General features: G+C 48.8%; 1 protein-coding gene across 13 annotated transcripts in view; it reads left to right on the forward strand.

Moving 5' to 3' along the window:
* Positions 1 to 19,289, forward strand: part of tra2b (transformer 2 beta homolog) — a 62,687-nt gene extending 43,398 nt beyond the window's left edge. For 10 of the 13 annotated variants that reach the window (XM_038786743.1, XM_038786699.1, XM_038786779.1 and 7 more), the window contains 3 exons: positions 10,808 to 10,882; positions 17,522 to 17,595; positions 18,346 to 19,289. In XM_038786743.1, coding sequence (XP_038642671.1) covers positions 10,808 to 10,882; positions 17,522 to 17,595; positions 18,346 to 18,387 — 191 coding nt within the window. In that variant the 3' untranslated portion in view covers positions 18,388 to 19,289. The remainder of the gene's footprint in view (positions 1 to 10,807; positions 10,883 to 17,521; positions 17,596 to 18,345) is intronic. The other 3 variants (XM_038786705.1, XM_038786788.1, XM_038786773.1) reach the window with 2 other exon arrangements.
* Positions 19,290 to 19,618: the final 329 nt, after the last annotated feature.

Raw genomic sequence — 19,618 nt, forward strand, 5'->3', positions numbered from 1 at the left:
CCGATGCGTGGTACAGCAACCGGACCCAGTCCACAAAACCCTGCTCAAATCCGAACCGACCCAGGACCTCCCACAGGTATTGCCAGTCCAGTCGATCAAAGGCCTTCTCCGCATCCATGGTGACCATCACCTTCACCTCCCCTCGGAGGGCATCATCACGTTCAGCAGCCTTCTGACGTTGGCCGTTGGCTCCCTTTCGCAAATCCCGTCTGGTCCTCCCCTGGCACACACTCCTCTATTCTCGAGGACATGATCTTGGCCAGCCATTTGACATCTACATTTAGAAGGGAGATTGGCCTGTATGACCCACATTGTTCCGGGTCCTTAACCCGCTTCAGGATAAGAGAGCTTGAGGCCTGTGAAATCCCCTAGCCTCATTAAATGCCCTTACTAGCAAGGCCCACCAGCACTCCTGAGAACTTTTTATAAAACTCCTCCAGGTACCCGTCTGGCCCTGTGGCCTTACCCGACTGCATAGCCTCCAGCCCCATTACCACTTTGAACAGCCCAATTGGGGCCCCTAGGCTCTCCACCAGCTCTTCTTCCACCCTTGGAAACTCCAGTCCCTCCAAAAACCACCTCATCCCCTCCACCCCGGCTGGGGGTTCCGACTCGTACAGCCGACTGTAAAATACCCCAAACATCCCGTTCACCCCAATGGGTTCAAGATCATGTTCCCCACCCTTCTTTCCTAATCTCCCTAGCTGCCTCCCGTTTCCTTAGCTGGTGTGCTAACATCCTACTAGCCTTCTCCCCATATTCATACACCGCCGCTCTCTCATCTTTCTCAACAGCCCCACTGCCTTCCCTGTAGATAGCAACCCAAACTCCATCTGCAGCTTCTGCCACTGCTTCAACAACCCCGCCTCCAGGACCTCCGAGTACCTCGTGTCAGTCTGGAGAATCCCCATAACTAGCCTATCCATCCACCCCTGCTCAACTTTCTCCCAGTGTGCCCGTATTGAGATAAACTCCCCTCTCACCACTGCCTTCAACCATGTCTGCCGAAATCTTCCCTGTATCGTTTATCTCCACATATCTCCGAATGGCCTCCCACACCCGCGCACACCACCTCCGCTAACAGTTCTACTTTTTTTTAATCAACATTTTATTGAAGTATTTTTGGTACAGTAACAACAACCAAATAAACAATATAAATGAAACCATAAACCTAGTGCAAAATCCATTTACCTCTCATACTGGTTCCTCCAACCCCCTACTCTAATCTAAACTACACCCCCCGGTCAACGAATGGTTGCCACCTCCGGGTGAACCCTAACAATGACCCTCTCAAGGCGGACTTGATTTTCTCCAAACAGAGAAAGTTAGCCATGTCCGATAGCCAGGTCTCCGACTTTGGGGCTTTTGAGTCCCTACATGCTAATCGTGTCCGTCTCCGGGCTACCAGTGAAGCAATGCCCAGAACGTCTGCCTCTCTCCTCCTGGATTCCCGGGTCTTCTGACACCCTGAAAATCGCCACCTCTGGACTCAGTGCCAACCTTTTTTTTAACACTGTGGACATCTGCAAACCCCTGCCAAAATCCCCTAAGCTTTGGACATGTCCAAAACATGTGGATATTGGTTCACCGGTCCTCCCGCACATTTTGCGCACCTGTCCTCCACCCCAAAGAATCGGTTCATCCGGGCCACTGTCATGTGAGCCCGATGAACAACCTTAAATTCTATCGGGCAGAGCATGTTGCTGGCGCGTTGACTTTACTGAATGCGACTGCCCATAGACCATCCTCTATCTCACCTCCCAGCTCCTCCTCCCACTTGCGCTTCAGTTCCTCGGTCTGCGTCTCCATCGACCCCATAAGCTCCTTATAAATGTCCGAGACACTCCCTTCTCCTACCCACCCTCTGGAAACTACCTTGTCCTGAATCCCCCTTAGCGGTAGGAGCGGGAAGGTTGACACCTGTTTACGAAGGAAGTCCCGCACCTGCAGACTGAATTTGTTTCCCCTCGCCAACCCAAACTTTTCCTCCAGCGCCCTTTTACTCGGAAAGCTCCCCTCTATGAGCCTATCCCCCTTCCTCTCAATCCCCGCTCTCCGCCATAACCGGAACCCCCCCCCCCCCCCGTCCATACTCCCTGGGGCAAACCGGTGATTATCACAGATAGGGGACCAGACCGATGCTCCCACATACCGCCTCCACTGCCCCCAAAACTCTCAGGGCCGCCACCACCACTGGACTGGTGGAGTACCGTGCCGGCAGAGGCGCAGTTACCAACGCCCCCAAACTGGTGCCCTTGCATGAAGCCGTTTGCATGCCGACCCCTCCCCCACCACCCACTTCCTGATCATGGCTATATTAGCCGCCCAGTAATAGTTGCTAAAATTAGGCAGCGCCAGCCCGTCCTCTCCCTGACTTCGCTCAAGCATTACCTTAATCGCGGGGTCGTGACGCCCAGCTGAAGTACCTGATCACTCTGTTGACCCGCTTAAAAAAAAGGACCGCGGAATAAAGATGGGGAGACACTGAAATACAAATAGGAATCTCGGGAGGATCATCATCTTCACCGTTTGCACCCTCCCAGCCAGAGACAACAGAAGTGCGTCCCATCTCTGAAAATCGTCCTTCATTTGGTCCACCAGCCGGGACAGATTCAATTTATGCAGCCGGTCCCATTCCTGCGCCACTTGGATGCCTAGGTACCTAAAGCTCCCCTTTACTAACCTAAACAGCAGCTCTCTGTCGCCTCTCCTGTCCCCTCGCCTGGACCACAAACATCTCACTCTTTCCCACATTAAGCTTATACCCCGAAAACCGGCCAAATTCCCTTAGAATCCTCACGATTTTATTTACATCCCCTCTATTGGGTCCGAAACGTACAGAAGCAGGTTATCAGCAAAGAGAGAAACCCTGTCTCTCTTCTCCTCCTCCTCCCTCCCTCCCTCCCCCCTCCCCCTTCTACCCTATTCTATAGTGCTATTCTACCTGATCAAAAGCCTTTTCCGCATCCATGGAGAGCACTACCGCCACCTCCCTACATTCTGGGGCCATCATGATCACATTTAACAACCTTCTTACGGACTTCCGGTTGCGGTGATGCGGAGCTAAGCCGCACGTTCGGTAGCTCCCGCTATTTTCGGTCTTTTGGGCTCTTTTAAGGGCCCGCAGCGGTACTGATTGGACTTTTCCCCGTGTGGGAACACTTCCTCTAAGATTTTCTGCCGGTGGATGGCCTGGACTAGGAGCAGAGTGGTCAAAAAGTTGGCTTTGGAGCAGAGAAAGGTGCGAGGCAGGAAAGGAAAGATGGCGGCGGGCGGGGAATCAGCAGCAGTCGGCGCGGGAGCAGCAGGAGCTGCTTCAGCGCTCCTTCAGGGAGTGAAGGTTGAGATCCTGGAACTGCTTAAGGCCTCCCTGGACAAGCTCATGGCGGCTCAGGGTGCGGAGATCCGAGAGCTTCGGCAAAAGGCCTCGGAGAGCGAGGACGAGCTCCTGGGCCTGGCAGTGAAGGTAGAGTCGCACGAGGCGCTCCACAAGAAGTGGTCAGCGAGGATGGAGGAGATGGAGAACCGCGCCCGTCCCAGTGGGGCTGGAAGGTTTGGATTTGGGGGCCTATGTGACTATGATGCTGAACTCGCTAGTGGGCGCGGGGTCGTTCCAGGGACCCTTGGAGCTGGAGGGTGCCCATCGGGTGCTGCTGAGGAAACCCAAGCCAAACGAGCCACCTCTGCCGGTGCTGGTCCATTTTCACCGCTTCGTCGACCGTGAGTGTGTGCTGAGATGGGCGAAGAAGGAGAGGAGTAGTAAGTGGGAGAATGCGGAGATCAGGATCTACCAGGACTGGAGTGCGGAGGTGGCAAAGAGAAGGGCTGGTTTTAATCGGACAAAGGCAGTGCTCCACAAGAAGGGGGTCAGGTTTGGCCTGTTACAGTCGGCCACCTCTGGGTCACTTAGAAACACCGCCAGCTCTACTTTGACTCTCTGGAGGAGGCCTGGGCTTTCGTCCAGGCAGAGAAGCTGGACTTGAACTGGGGGCTGGGGAACGGTGTACACAGCCCGACGGCTGTGTCCTCCTTGGTATCCTTTCGCTTTTATCGGTTCTATTTGATGATGTCTTTTTGCTGTTCGGCTTTTTCGCCTTTTTTGGGACTGTTATCTGTTTACTTGGGCGTTTTGTCACGTCTGTTTTTTTTCACTGGTGGAGAGTTTGGGAGTGGTTCGCGGTCCTGTTGGGTCACGTGCCCGTCTTTTCCCGCGTGTTGGGTCGGGGCTCGGGATGGAAGCGCGGGCTTCTCTCCTGCGCTGGAGGAGCAGTGGGCGGGGCCGGCACGGGGGGGGGGGGGGGGGGCGCGGTGGTTGAGTTGCACTGGGGAGGGTCATTGGGGTGACGGGAGCAGCAGGAGTCGGCTGACTTACGGAAGTACAATGGAAGGGGTCACGCAGCTGGGGGGGGGGGGGGGGGGGGGAGGGGTACCGGGTTGCTGCTGGAATGGCCGAGAAGGAGCTGGAGCATGTGGAGGGGGTTGGGATGGGGGTCTGTCGCCGTGGGGAACGGGCTCAGCGGGGGGCATGGGCACCTGGCGGACTGAGGAAGGGTAATTGCTAGTCGAGGGGGGCAGGTAGCCCCCTGATCCGGCTGATGACCTGGAATGTGAGGGGCCTGAATGGGCCGGTCAAACGGGCCCGCGTGTTTGCGCACCTGAAGGGGCTGAAGGTGGATATGGCCATGCTTCAGGAGACGCACCTGAAGATGGCGGATCAGGTTAGATTGAGGAAGGGATGGGTAGGCCAGATGTCTCATTCGGGGCTGGATGCAAAAAATCGGGTGGTGGCGATCCTGGTGGGGAAGAGGGTATCGTTTGAGGCGTCTAATATGGTGGCAGACAGCGGCGGGAGATATGTGATGGTAAGCGGCAAGCTGCAGGGGGAGCGGGTGGTGCTGGTCAATGTATACGCCCCGAAGTAGGACGATGCGGGTTTCATGCGGCGCATGTTGGGACGGATTCCAGATTTGGAGGCGGAGGGCCTGATAATGGGGGGAGATTTCAACACGGTGCTGGATCCGTCACTGGATCGATCCAGTTCCAGGACAGGTAGGAGGCCAGCAGCGGCTAAGGTGTTGAGGGGGTTTATGGACCAGATGGGAGGGGTGGATCCATGGAGGTTTGTGAGGCCGAGGGCCAGGGAATTTTCATACTTCTCCCATGTGCATAAGGACTATTCCTGGATTGATTTTTTTCATTATGAGTAGGGCGCTGATTGCGAGGGTGGAGAATGCTGAGTATTCGGCGATAGCCATTTCTGACCACGCCCCACACTGGGTGGACCTCGAGCTGGGGGAGGAGAGACCAGCGCCTGCTTTGGCGCTTGGAGGTGGGGCTGCTGGCAGACGAGGTGGGCGGGCGGGTTTGAGGATGTATCGAGAGGTATCTGGAGGCCAATGACCATGGGGAGGTCCGAGTGGGGACGGTCTAGGAGGCGTGAAGGCGGTGGTTAGGGGGGAGCTAATCTCCATTCGAGCCCACAGGGAGAGGAGATAGAGGGGGAGACTGGTGGGGGAGATGGTGAGGATGGACAGGAGATACGCAGAGGCTCCGGAGGAGAGATTGCTGAGGGAGCGGTGTAGTCTCCAGGCTGAGTTCGACTTGCTAACCACCAAAAAGGCATTCTGGCCTTTGCATCCCTAGTAGCCCAGCGGACGATTCTTCTTCAGTGGAAGGATGCAAGGCCCCCAAGCATGGAGGCCTGGATCAATGATATGGCGGGGTTTATTAAATTGGAAAGGGTGAAATTTGCCCTAAGGGGATCACTGCAGGGGATTTTTGGGAGGTGGCAACCATTCCTGGATATCCTGGCAGAACGGTAGAAATAAGACCGGCAGCAGCAGCAACCCGGGGGGGGTTGTTCCTTTGTTTTGGGCTGAAGTGACGTGTATATTTGTTTTTTGCTAATGTCGGGCGTTAATTTCTTTCTTTTTTGTATACGGGGTGGGGGGGTGTTTCTGTTTTTAGTATTTTCTGTTATTGATATTTTGTGAAAATTTGAATAAAAATTATTTATTAAAAAATAACAGCCTTCTTGCGTTGGCCACCAACTACCTGCCCTTAACAAACCCCGTCTGGTCCTCCCAATAATGCCAGGAACACAATCCTCAATCCTGGAGGACAAGATTTTGGCCAGCAACTTGGCATCTGCATTCAACAGGTAGATTGGCCTGTAGGACCCACACAGTTCCGGGTACTTGTCCCGCTTAAGAATCAGCAAAATCGTGGCCTGTGACACCCTCTTTCCCTTGCCTCATTGAACATCCTCGTACCCCAATATCCCCGAGAACGTTTTATAAAACTCCACTGGGTACCTGTCCAGACCCGGGGCCTTACCCACCTGCATGGTGTTCAGACCCTCCACTATCTTTTCCAGCCCAATTGGGGTCCCCAGCCCTTCTACCCGCTCCCCATCCACCTTTGGGAAATTCAGCCGCTCCAAGAAGTGCCTCAACCCCTCTGCCCCTATAGGGAGTTCCGACTAGTACAGCCTGCTGTAGAAATCCCTAAACGCCTTATTCATCCCTACTGAATCACCAACCAGGTTCCCATCTCCGTCCTTTACTTTCCCTATCTCCCTAGCTGCCTCTGTTGCTCGTTCTGGGTGAGTGTGCTTAACACTTAATTTGGCTCTGTTTCGTTCCTTAGCTCTAGAGTCGCCAGGTATCGTTAAGATACCGCCACAAGTTTCAAGTTCAAAGCAATAAATCCATACACCAGTTAGGAAGTTCAAACAAGACACGTTTATTACATTACATTACATTATATTACAGTAATCTACTAATCTTGCATATGAAACTGTAAGACTAGGCTAATCCTACCACTAATAGGCCAAATATTTATCTGGATAAGGGGACTGCCGGATCAGGGAACAACGGCCTCTAGCTTTGTCCTGGGTCCGCAGGCTTCCAGTAGTTATGGACCAAAGGGGGTCAGGAGTGTCTACTCTTGTAGCGTGCGTTGTGACACTTACTTGTTGGCGGCTGCTGTCCAGACCCCCCCATCCTCAAGGTTCTTCTGCTGCAACGGTGTTCTGCTGGGAGGGCTGGCTGGTCAAGGAGAGGCTGGCAGAGAGAGAGAGCTGGGTTCGGGGTCTCTGTCTTATACTCCTCTCGGGGTCTGGGCGGACCCTCTATTCACTCGCAATCGATTGGGTCTCTTCCCAATCGATTGATTTGAATTCCCCAATAACGGGGCAGTTCCTCGATCCCTGGGCGGTTCTTGGGACTTATTGTTTTGGATTTCTTTTGGCGCCGAAAAGTCTGGCCTTCCATTTAATGTATCGATTTGTGTTAACTTGTTTCCATTGTACCTGGGGATCGTCCGGTATTGCCTCATTAGTATGCTAACTTGTTTTCTTTCACAGTGCTGTCTGGTTTCTGCAGTAGCCAGAATACGCAAGCGCTTTGCAAGCTGCTTGCTTTTGCAACATGTCCATTTTCCCGGCATTCCTTGCAATTCCCGTACCAGCCTCCCCGGACAGGCGCCGGAATGTGGCGACTAGGGGCTTTTCACAGTAACTTCATTGAAGCCTACTCGTGACAATAAGCGATTTTCATTTCATTTTCATCTTCCATTTTGTGTTGGGCAGTGGTCATCCCAGGTGGCTACACCTCCCTCTTCCTAAGCTGCTGCGCAAGTATTCTGCTGGCCTTCTCTCCATACTCGTAGATTGCCCCCCCCTCGCCTTTCTCAGCTACTCCACCGTCCTCCCTGTGGTCAGCAAGCTAAACTCCGCCTGTAACCTCCGCCGTTCTCTTAAAAGCCCTGCCTCTGGGGTCTCCCCATACCTCCTATTGATCTGTAGTATCTCCTTTACCAGTCGGGCTGTCTCTGCCCTGTCCACCTTCTCCCTGTGGGCCCGGATCGAGATCAGCTCCCCCCTGATCACCGCCTTCAGTGCTTCCCACACCACCGCTGCTGAAATTTCCCCCGTGTCATTGACCTGCAGATAGCCCTGAATACATTTCCTCAGCCGCTCGCACACCCCTTCATCCGCCAAAAGTCCCACATCCAACCTCCAGTGCGGGTGCTGGTGTCGGTCTTTACTAACCCGCAGATCAACCCAGTGCGGAGCACAGTCTGAGATTGTAATTGCCGAGTACCCCGTGTCCACCACCCCAGCCAGCAAGGCCCTGCTCAAAATAAAGAAATCAATCTGGGAGTACACTTTATGCACATATGAGTAGAAGGAGAACTCCTTCACCCTCGGCTGCCCAAATCTCCATTGATCCACCCCCCACCCCCATCAGCTCCATGAACCCTCTTAGTTCCTTTGCCATTGCTGGCACCCTGCCCATTTTTGAGCTTGACCGGTCCAAGCCAGGGTCAATAACTGTGTAGAAGTCCCTTCCCATGACCAACCTGTGCGAGTCCAGGTTGGGGTGGCTCCCCACCGAACTGCCATCCCCTGTTGTGGCCCGCCTCCAGCCCGTGCTCCGTGCCTCCACGGCCCATCCCTTGACAACCCCCGCCCCCAACCTCCTCTCTCTCCCTCAGCCCAAGTCCCCCCCCCCCCCCCCCCCCCCCCCCCCCCCCCCCACTGTGCTTCCGAGAGGTAATAGTCATACTTCTAATCTCCAATGCGGGCGCTGGCCCCCATTTTGCTCACCCGTAAATCCACCCAGTGTGGGACATGATCTGACACTACTATCACTGAGTTCTCAACATCAACCACCCCTGCCAGCAAAGTCTTATCCATGACGAAAAAATCAATCCAGGAGTACACTTTGTGTACATAGAGGGAAAAAAAAGAAACTCCTTTGTTCTCAGCCGCCCAAACATCCACGGATCCACCCCTCCCATCTGTTCCATAAACCCCTTTAGTTCCTTCGCAGCCACTGGTCAGCCCATGCGAGTCCAGATTAGGGATCTTCTCCAATACCCGTCCCATAAACTCTATATCGTCCCAGTTCGGTGCAGAAATGTTCACCAGCACCACTGGCCTCCCTATCCCCCTCCACCCCATAACAAAATAACAGTCCCAACCCACATCAACACACTTACCACCTACTTGACCCCACTGTGCTTCCGTGAGCTGGCCTGCCCAGCTAGTCTGGTAGCCCCCACGCATGGCGCCAAGCATACTATACCCCCCCACTGATTCCCACCCCCACTCGATCATCCTCCCAGTGCAAATTATACAATCCCCAACAAACCCCAAGAAGAAAAAGCAACCCACTATTCCCCCGTCAAGAACGTAACAAATCCAAAACAACAGAGCAACGGCCCCAAACATAGTGCAAAAGTGGTTCATGCAAACCAGAAGAAAATCAAAATATAAACACTCCCTCTTCAATGACCTCATCTCCTGCCAGTCCATTGTCTCCGATAAATTCCATTGCCTCCTCTGGCGATCCAAAGTAGAGTTCCTGGCCTTCGTACATTACCCACAGACATGCTGGGTACAACATGCCGAACTTCACCCCTTTCTTAAAGAGAGCCAACTTGACCTCTTTGAAGCTCGCCCTCCTTTTGGCCAGCTCCGCACCCAGGTCCTGGTTGACACTCAGCTCGCTGCCATCCTATGTTCCGTGCCTCGTCTGCCTGACCCACCTCCTAATCTGTTCCTTATCCAGGAACCAGTGCAATCGCACCACCATCGCCCTCAGTGGCCCGTTTCTATGCGGCTTCCTCATAAGCGCCCTATGCGCCGGTCCACCTCCAAGGACCGAACGAATGCTCCTTCACCTAGCAGCTTCTCGAACATTCTTACCACATATGCACCGGCGTCCGCTCCCTCCGGCAGACCCACAATCCTCGAATTTTGCCTGCGCGGCCTATTCTCCAGGTCCACCACTTTATCCTGTGGCCTCTTCTGTTGATCTCTCCTCAACCCCATCTCTGCCGCCATCGAAGCGAGTTGCACCTCGTGCTCTCCGACCGCCTCATCCACCTTCCAAATGCCTGGCCCTGGGTCTCCAACCTCATTTCCATGCAGTCGATCCCCGCCTTCATAGGATCTACCACCCTGGCCAGGTCCTCCAAGTTCTCCTTCCTCTGCTGGATAAAGTTCTCATGGAGAAAGGTCACTAACTGCTCTGTTGACCTTTCGGCTGGCGGGCTCGTACCCTGCCCCTCCGCCATCTACACCAGCTTTCGACAATTGTTCCCTCCTTTTTCGACCACTTCTCATCCACAAATCCATAAACCGGTGGGATACTCTCTTCTTCCACCTCTCCTACATCTTATACAATCACTCAGCTCCGCCGTCAGCCGGGGAAAAGGTCCAAAAAGACCACCACGGGAGCCAACAAATGTGTGACCACTCCTTGGTTGCCACCGGGAGCCCCTCACTTTCCTTTTTGACCATGTCAACTGTTTATCATTAATGCTACTGCCTACCCCCTCACTTGCCCACCCATCCCTTCCATACTTCTCTTTCTGTCTGGAATATTGCAATGTCAGTGCTCCTTTTCTCATCCGATTTTATCCTAATGTTTGTGCCTGAATGTTCACTGCCCCCCCCCCCATTTAATAATTCTATTCTTGCCATCAGTTTGTTCAATGGTGAAACCTTTGAATAGTTGAAATTGCTTATGTTTAGAAATTTATATAACTTTTCAAGTTATTTCATTTAGTAATGTTCTGTACATGCACAGTAGTGTTTCACGTTTTTTTATGACAAGAAATGACCAAAACACCCCAATTCCAGTTTATACATTAATTTTAAAAGTCTGATTTGGTTACTATTGTTTTGCTTAGACTCACTTTTTGAGAATGTAACTATGGCATTGAGGAGTTACTTTGGTTTATAAACTGCGTGAGAGAGGAATCTAACAATTCCTGTGTTTATTTCACATTGCAGTAGTTCACGCCGCAGAGACAGTTATGACCGATATGACAGATATGATGACCGAGAGTATTGCAGCAGATCTTACAGGTATGCAGGCAGGCATGAAGCAACCTTTTTGCACACTCACGGTGGGGGGCTTCACGTGGTGCAATTCCAATGTTGCCACATTTAATTACACCTCATTCTGTTCAGTGTTTATTTTTTAGAAACTAGTGAAGTTGCAAGACTTAGAAATCCGTGTTAATGCACTAATTGTATCCTGTGGTGTTTTTATTTCTCGTGAGGGTCTGAGTAGCAACTTAGACTTTGCCAGTTTGAGCTGCTTTCTCCCAGATGAACCTGGGACTGAAGAATCCCAGTAGGGTATGCTGAGTGACTGAGTTTGTTTCTGTGGCAAGATGTTATTATCTGCTGGCCAGTGGTTCAGCTGATAAGCTGATATCTTTTCCTTGGCATGAGCAAGATCCCAGGTTGGGGCGGCACGGTGGCGCAGTGGTTAGCACTGCTGCCTACGACACCAAGGACCCGGGTTCGATCCCGGCCCCAGGTCACTGTCCGTGTGGAGATTGCAGTTCTCTCCATGCCTGCATGGGCTTCACCCCCACAACCTAAACATGTGCATGTTAGGTGGATTGGCCACACTAAAATTGCCCCTTGATTGGAAAAAAAAATAATTGGGTACTCTAAATTTATTTTCAAAAAATGATCCCAGGGTGATCATTCTACTTGCTATTGTAGCCCCATGAATTTAGTGGACTTTCGTCACAAATCTCTAGCTTTGTTACTGGAGCGTGGCTTGTTCTTGTGGTAACTTGACCACAAAATGGTAGTTGAAATATGTTAATAAGCTTGATCTTTGCCATATAAAAAATAATGAAGTTTAAGATAGTAGGTATTCAAACGGGAACTAGCTAAACATTGAAATAACAGGAATGGAACAGAATTAGAACTGACAACAGTTAAATACAAATATATACAGGTAACAACAACTAATGACATCACAGCACAACTGAGGACATCAGCAATGGATTTAAATAAGAGGATGCATAATCACACTTATCACAATTCTAAACTTCAAATTTGAACAAGCCCTCCTATATATCTTCAGGATGAATTCTGTTTATTTCAGGACTGAGATGAAAATGGAATCATCATCTGCAGTGATCTTGAAGCCATCATGTGGGTGTTAGTGGTTAGCACTGCTGCCTCATAGCGCCAGGGACCTGGGTTCAATTCCGGCCTTGGGTTACTGTCTGTGGAGTTTGCACATTCTCCCCAATTTCCTACAATTGCTCTGGTTTCCTTCTACGGTCCCAAAGATGTGCAGGTTAGGTTGATTGGCCATGCTAAATTGCTTCTCAGTGTCCAATGGTTAGATGGGTTAATGGGGAAGTGGGCCGTTGTAGGGTGCTCTTTCAGAGGATTGGTGCAGATTCGATAGGTTGAATGGCCTCCTTCAGCACTCTAGTGATTCTATGTTTTTAAATATATTTTTTGTGCAGTTTGGGATGAGCGGCTCTGAATATCCACAGGAAGGAATCTTGCTGCAATTGTATAGGGCTTTGGTGAGACCATGCTGCATGCAATCTTGGTCCCAGGGATGAAGATGTTGTCTTGTGAAGAATGATTGAGCATGTTGGGCCTTATTCATTGGCATTAATAAGAATGAGAGGTAACCTCATTGAAATATACAAGAAAGAGTAGACCAGTTTTTCCATTGGCTGGGGAATCCAGAACATGGAGGCACAGCCTCTGGATTAGATGTCAATCATTTAGTTCGAAGATATGGAGAAATTCCTTTTGAGGATTGTGAATATTTGTAGTTCTCTATCCCCAGGATTGTGGATACTGTATATTTAAGGCTGAGATAGACAGGAGAGTGGAGATGAGGCAGAGGATCAGCTGTGATCGTGTTGAATAATGAAGCAGGCTTGAGGGCCCCACATGGTCTACTCGTATTTCTGTTCTTTTTCTCGTTCTTGTGCTGCTGAGTCGAAAATAAATTCACTACAGCAAAATAAATGTGTGAAATCAGAGATCTGTTATAAGGACTGTATGTTGAGATGCTTCTGATGGCTTCTTGGGGGAAATTTAGAAACCTAGATGGTGACAGTGTTGAGTAAGAAAGTGCACTAATGCTGTGTAAGCAAAGCTTGAGTAGTTTCTTCCATTATTACATTTCTTCCATTTCAAACTTGGTGACGAATATCTGATACACATTAGATTCTGAGATACATGTGGGTCTTTTTACTATTTGATAACTTGTCTGAAATCGTGTAACTCCACAAAAAGGTGTATTGAAGATTATTGCCAAAGCAAATTTTTCCATTGTCATCAACTGTGCTGAATTTCAATGATTGATACAGTCCTGCAAATCTCACCAACTTGTTCAGTTTGGCTCCTTATTGAGGTTCCTGCATGGCAGTAGACCAAAATTATACTTGTGGATTGTTATGGGTCTCGGTCTGAGCATGGTCTTTGACAAATCAGACTTGATAACAATTGCCCCATTTGCAACCAAGATTGAAAGACCATCAACTTGGCACATAAAGTAGACCATTGTTAATTTGATAGCCAACAGCACCAATTTGCCATAATCCAGTTCTCTTTCAGCATATTAAATAATATAATTAGAAAAAAGACACTTGTCGCAGCTTTTTGTCTTGCACTGATCAGGACATTCACGGGAATACCAAAAATAAAGGAAGCAACAATTTATACTTCAAGAGAAACGAGTGCCAATTTGTTGGCATGTAGACTCTGATTGGTAGAGGGGTTGCCATGAAGAATGCACCAGATGACTGACAGTAAACTGCCAAGTTTAATTTAAATTCAAACAAGGCAAACCTACCAACTCTGGGCAGGACCAGAATATGTGCACATGGTTTGTAGGCCCTTTCGAGCACTGCTCACACCTATCCTCAACCCTCTTTTGGGGGGGGGGGGGGGGGGGGTCATGTTTCCCCAGCTGAAATAAATAATTCCCACAGATAGGGGGCCGCCTTGAAGAGCCCCACCACCCCTCTCCAACTCTACATCCTCACCCAGACAAAAACCATGATCCCCAAACCAACTCTGCATTGGCTTCCCAATAGTAAAACAACAGGTTTGGCAGTGCCAACCATACCCTCCCCCAGAAAAATGCTTTAGGCAAGAAGACCGGAAGACACTGAACCAAGAACACTAACCTCTCCAATATCCCCATACTACCACCTATCACTGTCCCTGGGTACCTTAGATACAAGGGGTCTCAGCATATAAAGATACCCTGTGCTCTACTCGTGCCCAGCCCCCACAATTCTTCTCCACTTGTTCGAGGCCCTTAAGGCAATTGCCGGTGTCTCAATCGCCAATGCGAACAACAGACATAGGATTGCCTTGCCTCTTCCCTCTATACAGTCTAACAGACCCCAAACTCATGGTAGTAGTTTGCACGCTAGTTGATGGTGCCGTGTACAACAGCCACACTCGCCATACAAACCCCAGGCCCGAACCCGAACCCAAACTTTCCCAGAACCGTAAACGGGTAACCCCATTCAAACTTATCAAAGGCCTTTCCTCCGTCCAACGATAAAATTATCTCTGGCTCTGGCCCCACCACTGGAACAAGGACCACATTAAGTAGCCGCTTCACATTACACGACAGCTTCCTGCCCGTTACATAGCCTGTCTGCTCCTCGACCACAACCTCTGGAAGACACGGCTCCGATCTTGGCACCAGAATCTTTGAGTTTTGCATCCACATTCAGCGGTGGAATTTTTTTTTTAAATTTAGGGTACCGAATTCATTTTTTTTTCTATTAAGGGCAATGTAGCGTGGCCAATCCACCTAACTTGCACATCTTTTTGGGTTGTGGGGCAAAACCCACGCAAACACAGGGAGAATGTACAAACTCCACACGGACAGTGACCCAGAGCCGCGATCTAACCTGGGCCCTCGGTGCCATCAGGCCGCAGTGCTAACCACTGGGCCACCGTGCTGCCCTTTAAGCAGTGGAATTGGCCAGAACATAAGAACTAGGCGAAGGAGTAGGCCATCTGGCCCCTCGAGCCTGCTCCACCATTCAATGAGATCATGGCTGATCTTTTGTGGACTCAGCTCCACTTTCCGACCTGAACACCATAACCCTTGATCCCTTTATTCTTCAAAAAACTATCTATCTTTATCTTAAAAACATTTTAAGGAAGGAGCCTCAACTGCTTCACTGGGCAAGGAATTCCATAGATTCACAACCCTTTGGGTGAAGAAGTTCCTCCTAAACTCAGTCCTAAATCTACTTCCCCTTATTTTGAGGCTATGCCCCCTAGTTCTGCTTTCACCCGCCAGTGGGAACAACCTGCCCGCAAACGACCCACACTCTTTGGGATCCTTCTCCTTCTTTAGAAGGTGGGAGATAGAAGCCTGCCCCAACGTCTCCGGAAGGTACCCCTTTGAAAATGAATCATTAAACATTCTCAATACCAATGAGGCCAACTGTCAAAAATTCTCCAGGAACCCATCTGGCAACCAGTGCCTTCCCAGCCTGCATCATCCCCAAAGCTGTACGACTCCAAACCTTGCCCCAACATCCCCTGTTCATCCTGTCAGCTTTGACTTATAAAAGCCATCCATAGAAGTATTGAAACACCCCATTCTCTCCAACAGCTTCCTGCCACCTCCACTGATGGGCAAAAAGGTGACTCGCCTTCTCCCAAGTTCTCCCAACTTGTACACCGTCTCCTTTACAATACTTGTACACCGCACCACCTAACCCATGGTCCAGGCATTGTCAAACTCGGGCGCGACCAGCGGGTGGGTTGCGGGCAGGTGGCGGGAGGGTCTCAGAGCCATCCGCCGTGGCACTCCCAATGGCGCAAATCCATGCGCAGCAGCCGGCTTTTAACTATGCTGACTGCAAGCACCCTTCAAAAAGGCTGCGACCATACAAAAAAAATTCGGCTGCACTGCGCATGGTGCCCGATCATCGGTACTCATGTGCAAAACTATGTGCATGCGCACTGATGATCGGGCACACATGAACTTTTTTACAAGTTCATGGGACCATTGGGGCCCCAAATGGTTTTGGGACCCAAAACCATTTCCTCCATTTTTGTCAGCAACAAACAAGGTAAGAGAAAATGGTGGGTCGCAAAGGTCGGCCGTTTGGTAAAAATAGGTCCCGGAAAAAAGTTCGAAAAACACTGCCGTGTACAACAGGTCCAACTGCATTTGCAGCTTTTTCCTGCATGCCCAAAGCTCTGTTGTAGGATCGTTCGCATACTCCCTATCTACCACCAAGATGCCATCCACCAACTCCTGGCACTCCAGCCTTGCCCCCCTATTCATATGAGCCTTGTACGAAATGACCTCCCCAAAATCACCACCTTTAATACCTCCCACACGTAGATGGCAAGACATTCCGGTTGTCATTCAATGCCACATTGTCCCCAATGACCCTAGAAATCTTGACACAAAACTTGAGGTCAGCCAGCAAACCAACATCCAACTGCCACCCGTATGCTGCGCCTGACCCACCTACAGCTTCAGATCCAACCAATGTGGCGCATGGTCTGAGATGGCCACTGCTGAATACCCCAGGGAGCAAAGTCTTACCCATAACTAAGAAGCCGATCCCTGAGTATACGTTGTGTGCTGGCAAAAAAAACCTAAAATTCCGTACCCTCGTGTTCACAAACTGCCACAGATCCACCCCTCCTGCCTCGTCCATAAATGCAGACATCTTTGCCATTCCTGAAAGAGACAGTGACTTAGGCCTGAAGAAATCTAACTTGGATCTAAAAACACAGTAAAAATCCCCCCCTAAAATCAACAAGTGTGTATCCCAACTCTGGAATGGCAGCCAACAACTGTTTCATAAACTTAACGTTGTCCCAATTTGGGGCATATGCATTCACTAGCGCAATGCCTTACCCTCCAGTGTACCCGTAAGCATCTCACAATGACTCTCCCGGTTCGCCATCAGCGCCTGAAAATAAACCCTTTTACTAACCAAAATCGGCACACCTCCTTGACTTACTGTCGAACCCGGAGTGAAAAACCTGGCTCACCCACGCCTTCAGCAACCTTATCTGGTCCCACATCCGAAGCCAACTCCCTTGCAGGAACAGCACATTGGGCCCCAAACCTTTTGAATGGGGAAATGCCCCCCCAAAGATACAAGTGCAATCTGTCCCTGTGAACGTGAAGGTTGCCTTTTACCTGGGCAATAAGATTAATCCTGTACGTCATATAAAACCATGCATGAAGGGTCTTTCAGTTAGTGACACTATCAGAACAGCTGTTGCTGGATAATCTTGGAAGAAGTTAGATACCTCGTCCATCCCGATTGTCAAAGCAGTTCCAGATTTGCCAGACACTAGCACAAAAACATTCTTTATTGGCATCAGAATAAGCCGAGATCCCCGGGTCAGTGTCTATGTGGAGTTTGCACATTTTCCCCGTGTCTGCATGGGTCTCGCCCCCATAACCCAAAGATGTGCAGGTTGGTGGATTGGCCATGCTGAATTGCCCCTTAATTGAAAAAAAATAATTGGGTCCTTTAAATTTATTAAAGAAAAAGAATAAGCTGAGATTCCGTGGCTCATTAACCACCCTTGTGTAATAAAATACAAATTGTGGCAACTTTTTGTCCTGTTGCAGTAGGCCACCACTACATTCCATTGCCACGAGTTTCGGGTGTATTGCACTTCCTCTGGTATCGTGACTAATGAGATTTTTTGTTTCAGAAGGCGTTCTCCCTCTCCCTATTATAGCAGGGGTGGCTATCGTTCTCGCTCAAGGTCGCGTTCTTACTCTCCACGTAAGTTCAATGTTCGCTAAGAGATAAGTACTTGTTATGAATGATTTTGATATAACTATACAGCCATTTAAGGAAGTTGGGGAAGACCGAAAAAAATCTGGTCACGGTTCCTTTGCTCCATCGTGGGGGTGTGGGTGGTGTAGGAACAGGTCATTCTCCAATCCTGAGCACAAGTGATACCAAGTAGAATTGGTTTACTATGATTGGGGGATTAGTTAAGGTGACATACCATGTTTATGGCTTAAATTATATTAATTTCAGGATATCTTCCTGTATGTACCGAAGCAAATTGTACAGAAAATCTTTTCATCAAAATTAAAGCAAATTTGATTTCTGCTAATAAATAGTGTGAACAATTCATTCACTGTGAATTTAAAATCTCACTCCAGACTGTGCCAAAACAGCTGTTAGAACTTCACTTGTCTCCAATGGTAGCCCTGCAAATTACATCAAAAGAGAATCTGGGTTCATCAAACTGGCTGTTAGTCCTTGAACCCTGGCACCTCAGTCTTGGGTCTCCTTGCATTTCTTGGCTTGTCCTATTAATTTTGTGGCCTAAAAATTAAAGCCAAGTCTAAGCAGAAAATATTCTCAGTAATAGCTTGTGGTTGTGGAAATTGATAGGATTTTAACTTCACCCGCTACCTCGGAGATTCTATGTTACTTAAATTCCGGAGACGAGAAGCTTGGATAACCCAGCTGTACTGATACAAGAGATTTTAATGCTTTGAATGGGGATCTCTCTTTCAGGTCGCTACTGAAGATCTGATGTATTCAACTTTCAACCTTTAAGGCCAGCTGACCTATTTGCTGAAGATTTCTTTTATATGAAACAAATTTTTTTAGTCATGTTTGTGTAAAGTTTTTTTTTTCTTTCAAAAAGTGTTTAGTAATGTTCTGGTTGTATTAGGTTGTTATCAATAATACGACCATTGTTACACCCTTCCGTTAGACCAACATCAACTTTGTTTTCCCAATCTTGAGCAGCTTTGAGTGTAGATAGGAACATAATGCGATGGTGAATGACTTTGTAGCTGCTATTGTCTCATTTAATAAGATGCATTTTCTTTGAAGTTTGGTGATGGGAACTAAAATTGGACTTGTGTAGGACTTGACGTGTGCAGATTCCAGATGTGTACTTGTAGCAACATTGGTTTCCTATGCTCTCATTTAGTCTATGAACTCAGTGAAGGGCTTTTTTTACTATAGGGTGGAGTAAACTGAATTCCTAAATTTTAAACTGGCAAAATGGTACTTTCAAGAATTACATACTGGTAATTGAACAAATTAAATGGAAACTATATGTAGAAAATAGTGTTGGATTTCTGACTGGAAGATTTTTTTTAAAATTCTACATCGAAAAGACATTTCACCATCAGCCTCAAAAATACTGGGGACATGCAGCACTTAAGCCTGGCCTTAACACTCAACTAATTGTGATTAGCTGAATCCGGTTAACTACTGATATTTTTTAGTTCCTTTAGATTAAGTTATTTGATCTTTCATGGGACTGTTTTTGTATCCCATCAGTAATATTCGTGTCCATAAATCTTCTGGATTCATGTTGTGAAGAGACTGTTCAGTTAAATGAAGATTTTTGTATCAGTGCAAAACCTGTGGCACTGAATAAAAGTGTGTGAAATGCTTTTAAATATCTAATGCAAAATGAACATTAAACTTCAGCAAAAACTGCCTTTTCTTTGTTTCATGTTTCTCTTATCTGCTACAAAGTCATCATTTTATTAGTTGAACTAGCCCTTTACAATCCTTGCAAGAGTTTATTATTCTCCAACCAAAAGAGAATGCTGGAAAATCTCATCAGGCCTTGCAGTATCTGTAGGGAGAGAAAAGCTAATAATAATCATAATGATCTTTGAGTTGTAAGTAGGCTTACATTAACACTGCAATGAAGTTACTGTGAAAAGCCCCTAGTTACCACAGTCCAGCGCCTGTTTGGGTACACCGAGGGAGAATTCAGAATGTCCAATTCACCTAACAAACACGTCTTGTGGGAGGAAACTGG

The sequence above is a fragment of the Scyliorhinus canicula genome, chromosome 2 (genome assembly GCF_902713615.1).
Source record: "Scyliorhinus canicula chromosome 2, sScyCan1.1, whole genome shotgun sequence".
Lineage (NCBI taxonomy): Eukaryota > Metazoa > Chordata > Chondrichthyes > Carcharhiniformes > Scyliorhinidae > Scyliorhinus > Scyliorhinus canicula.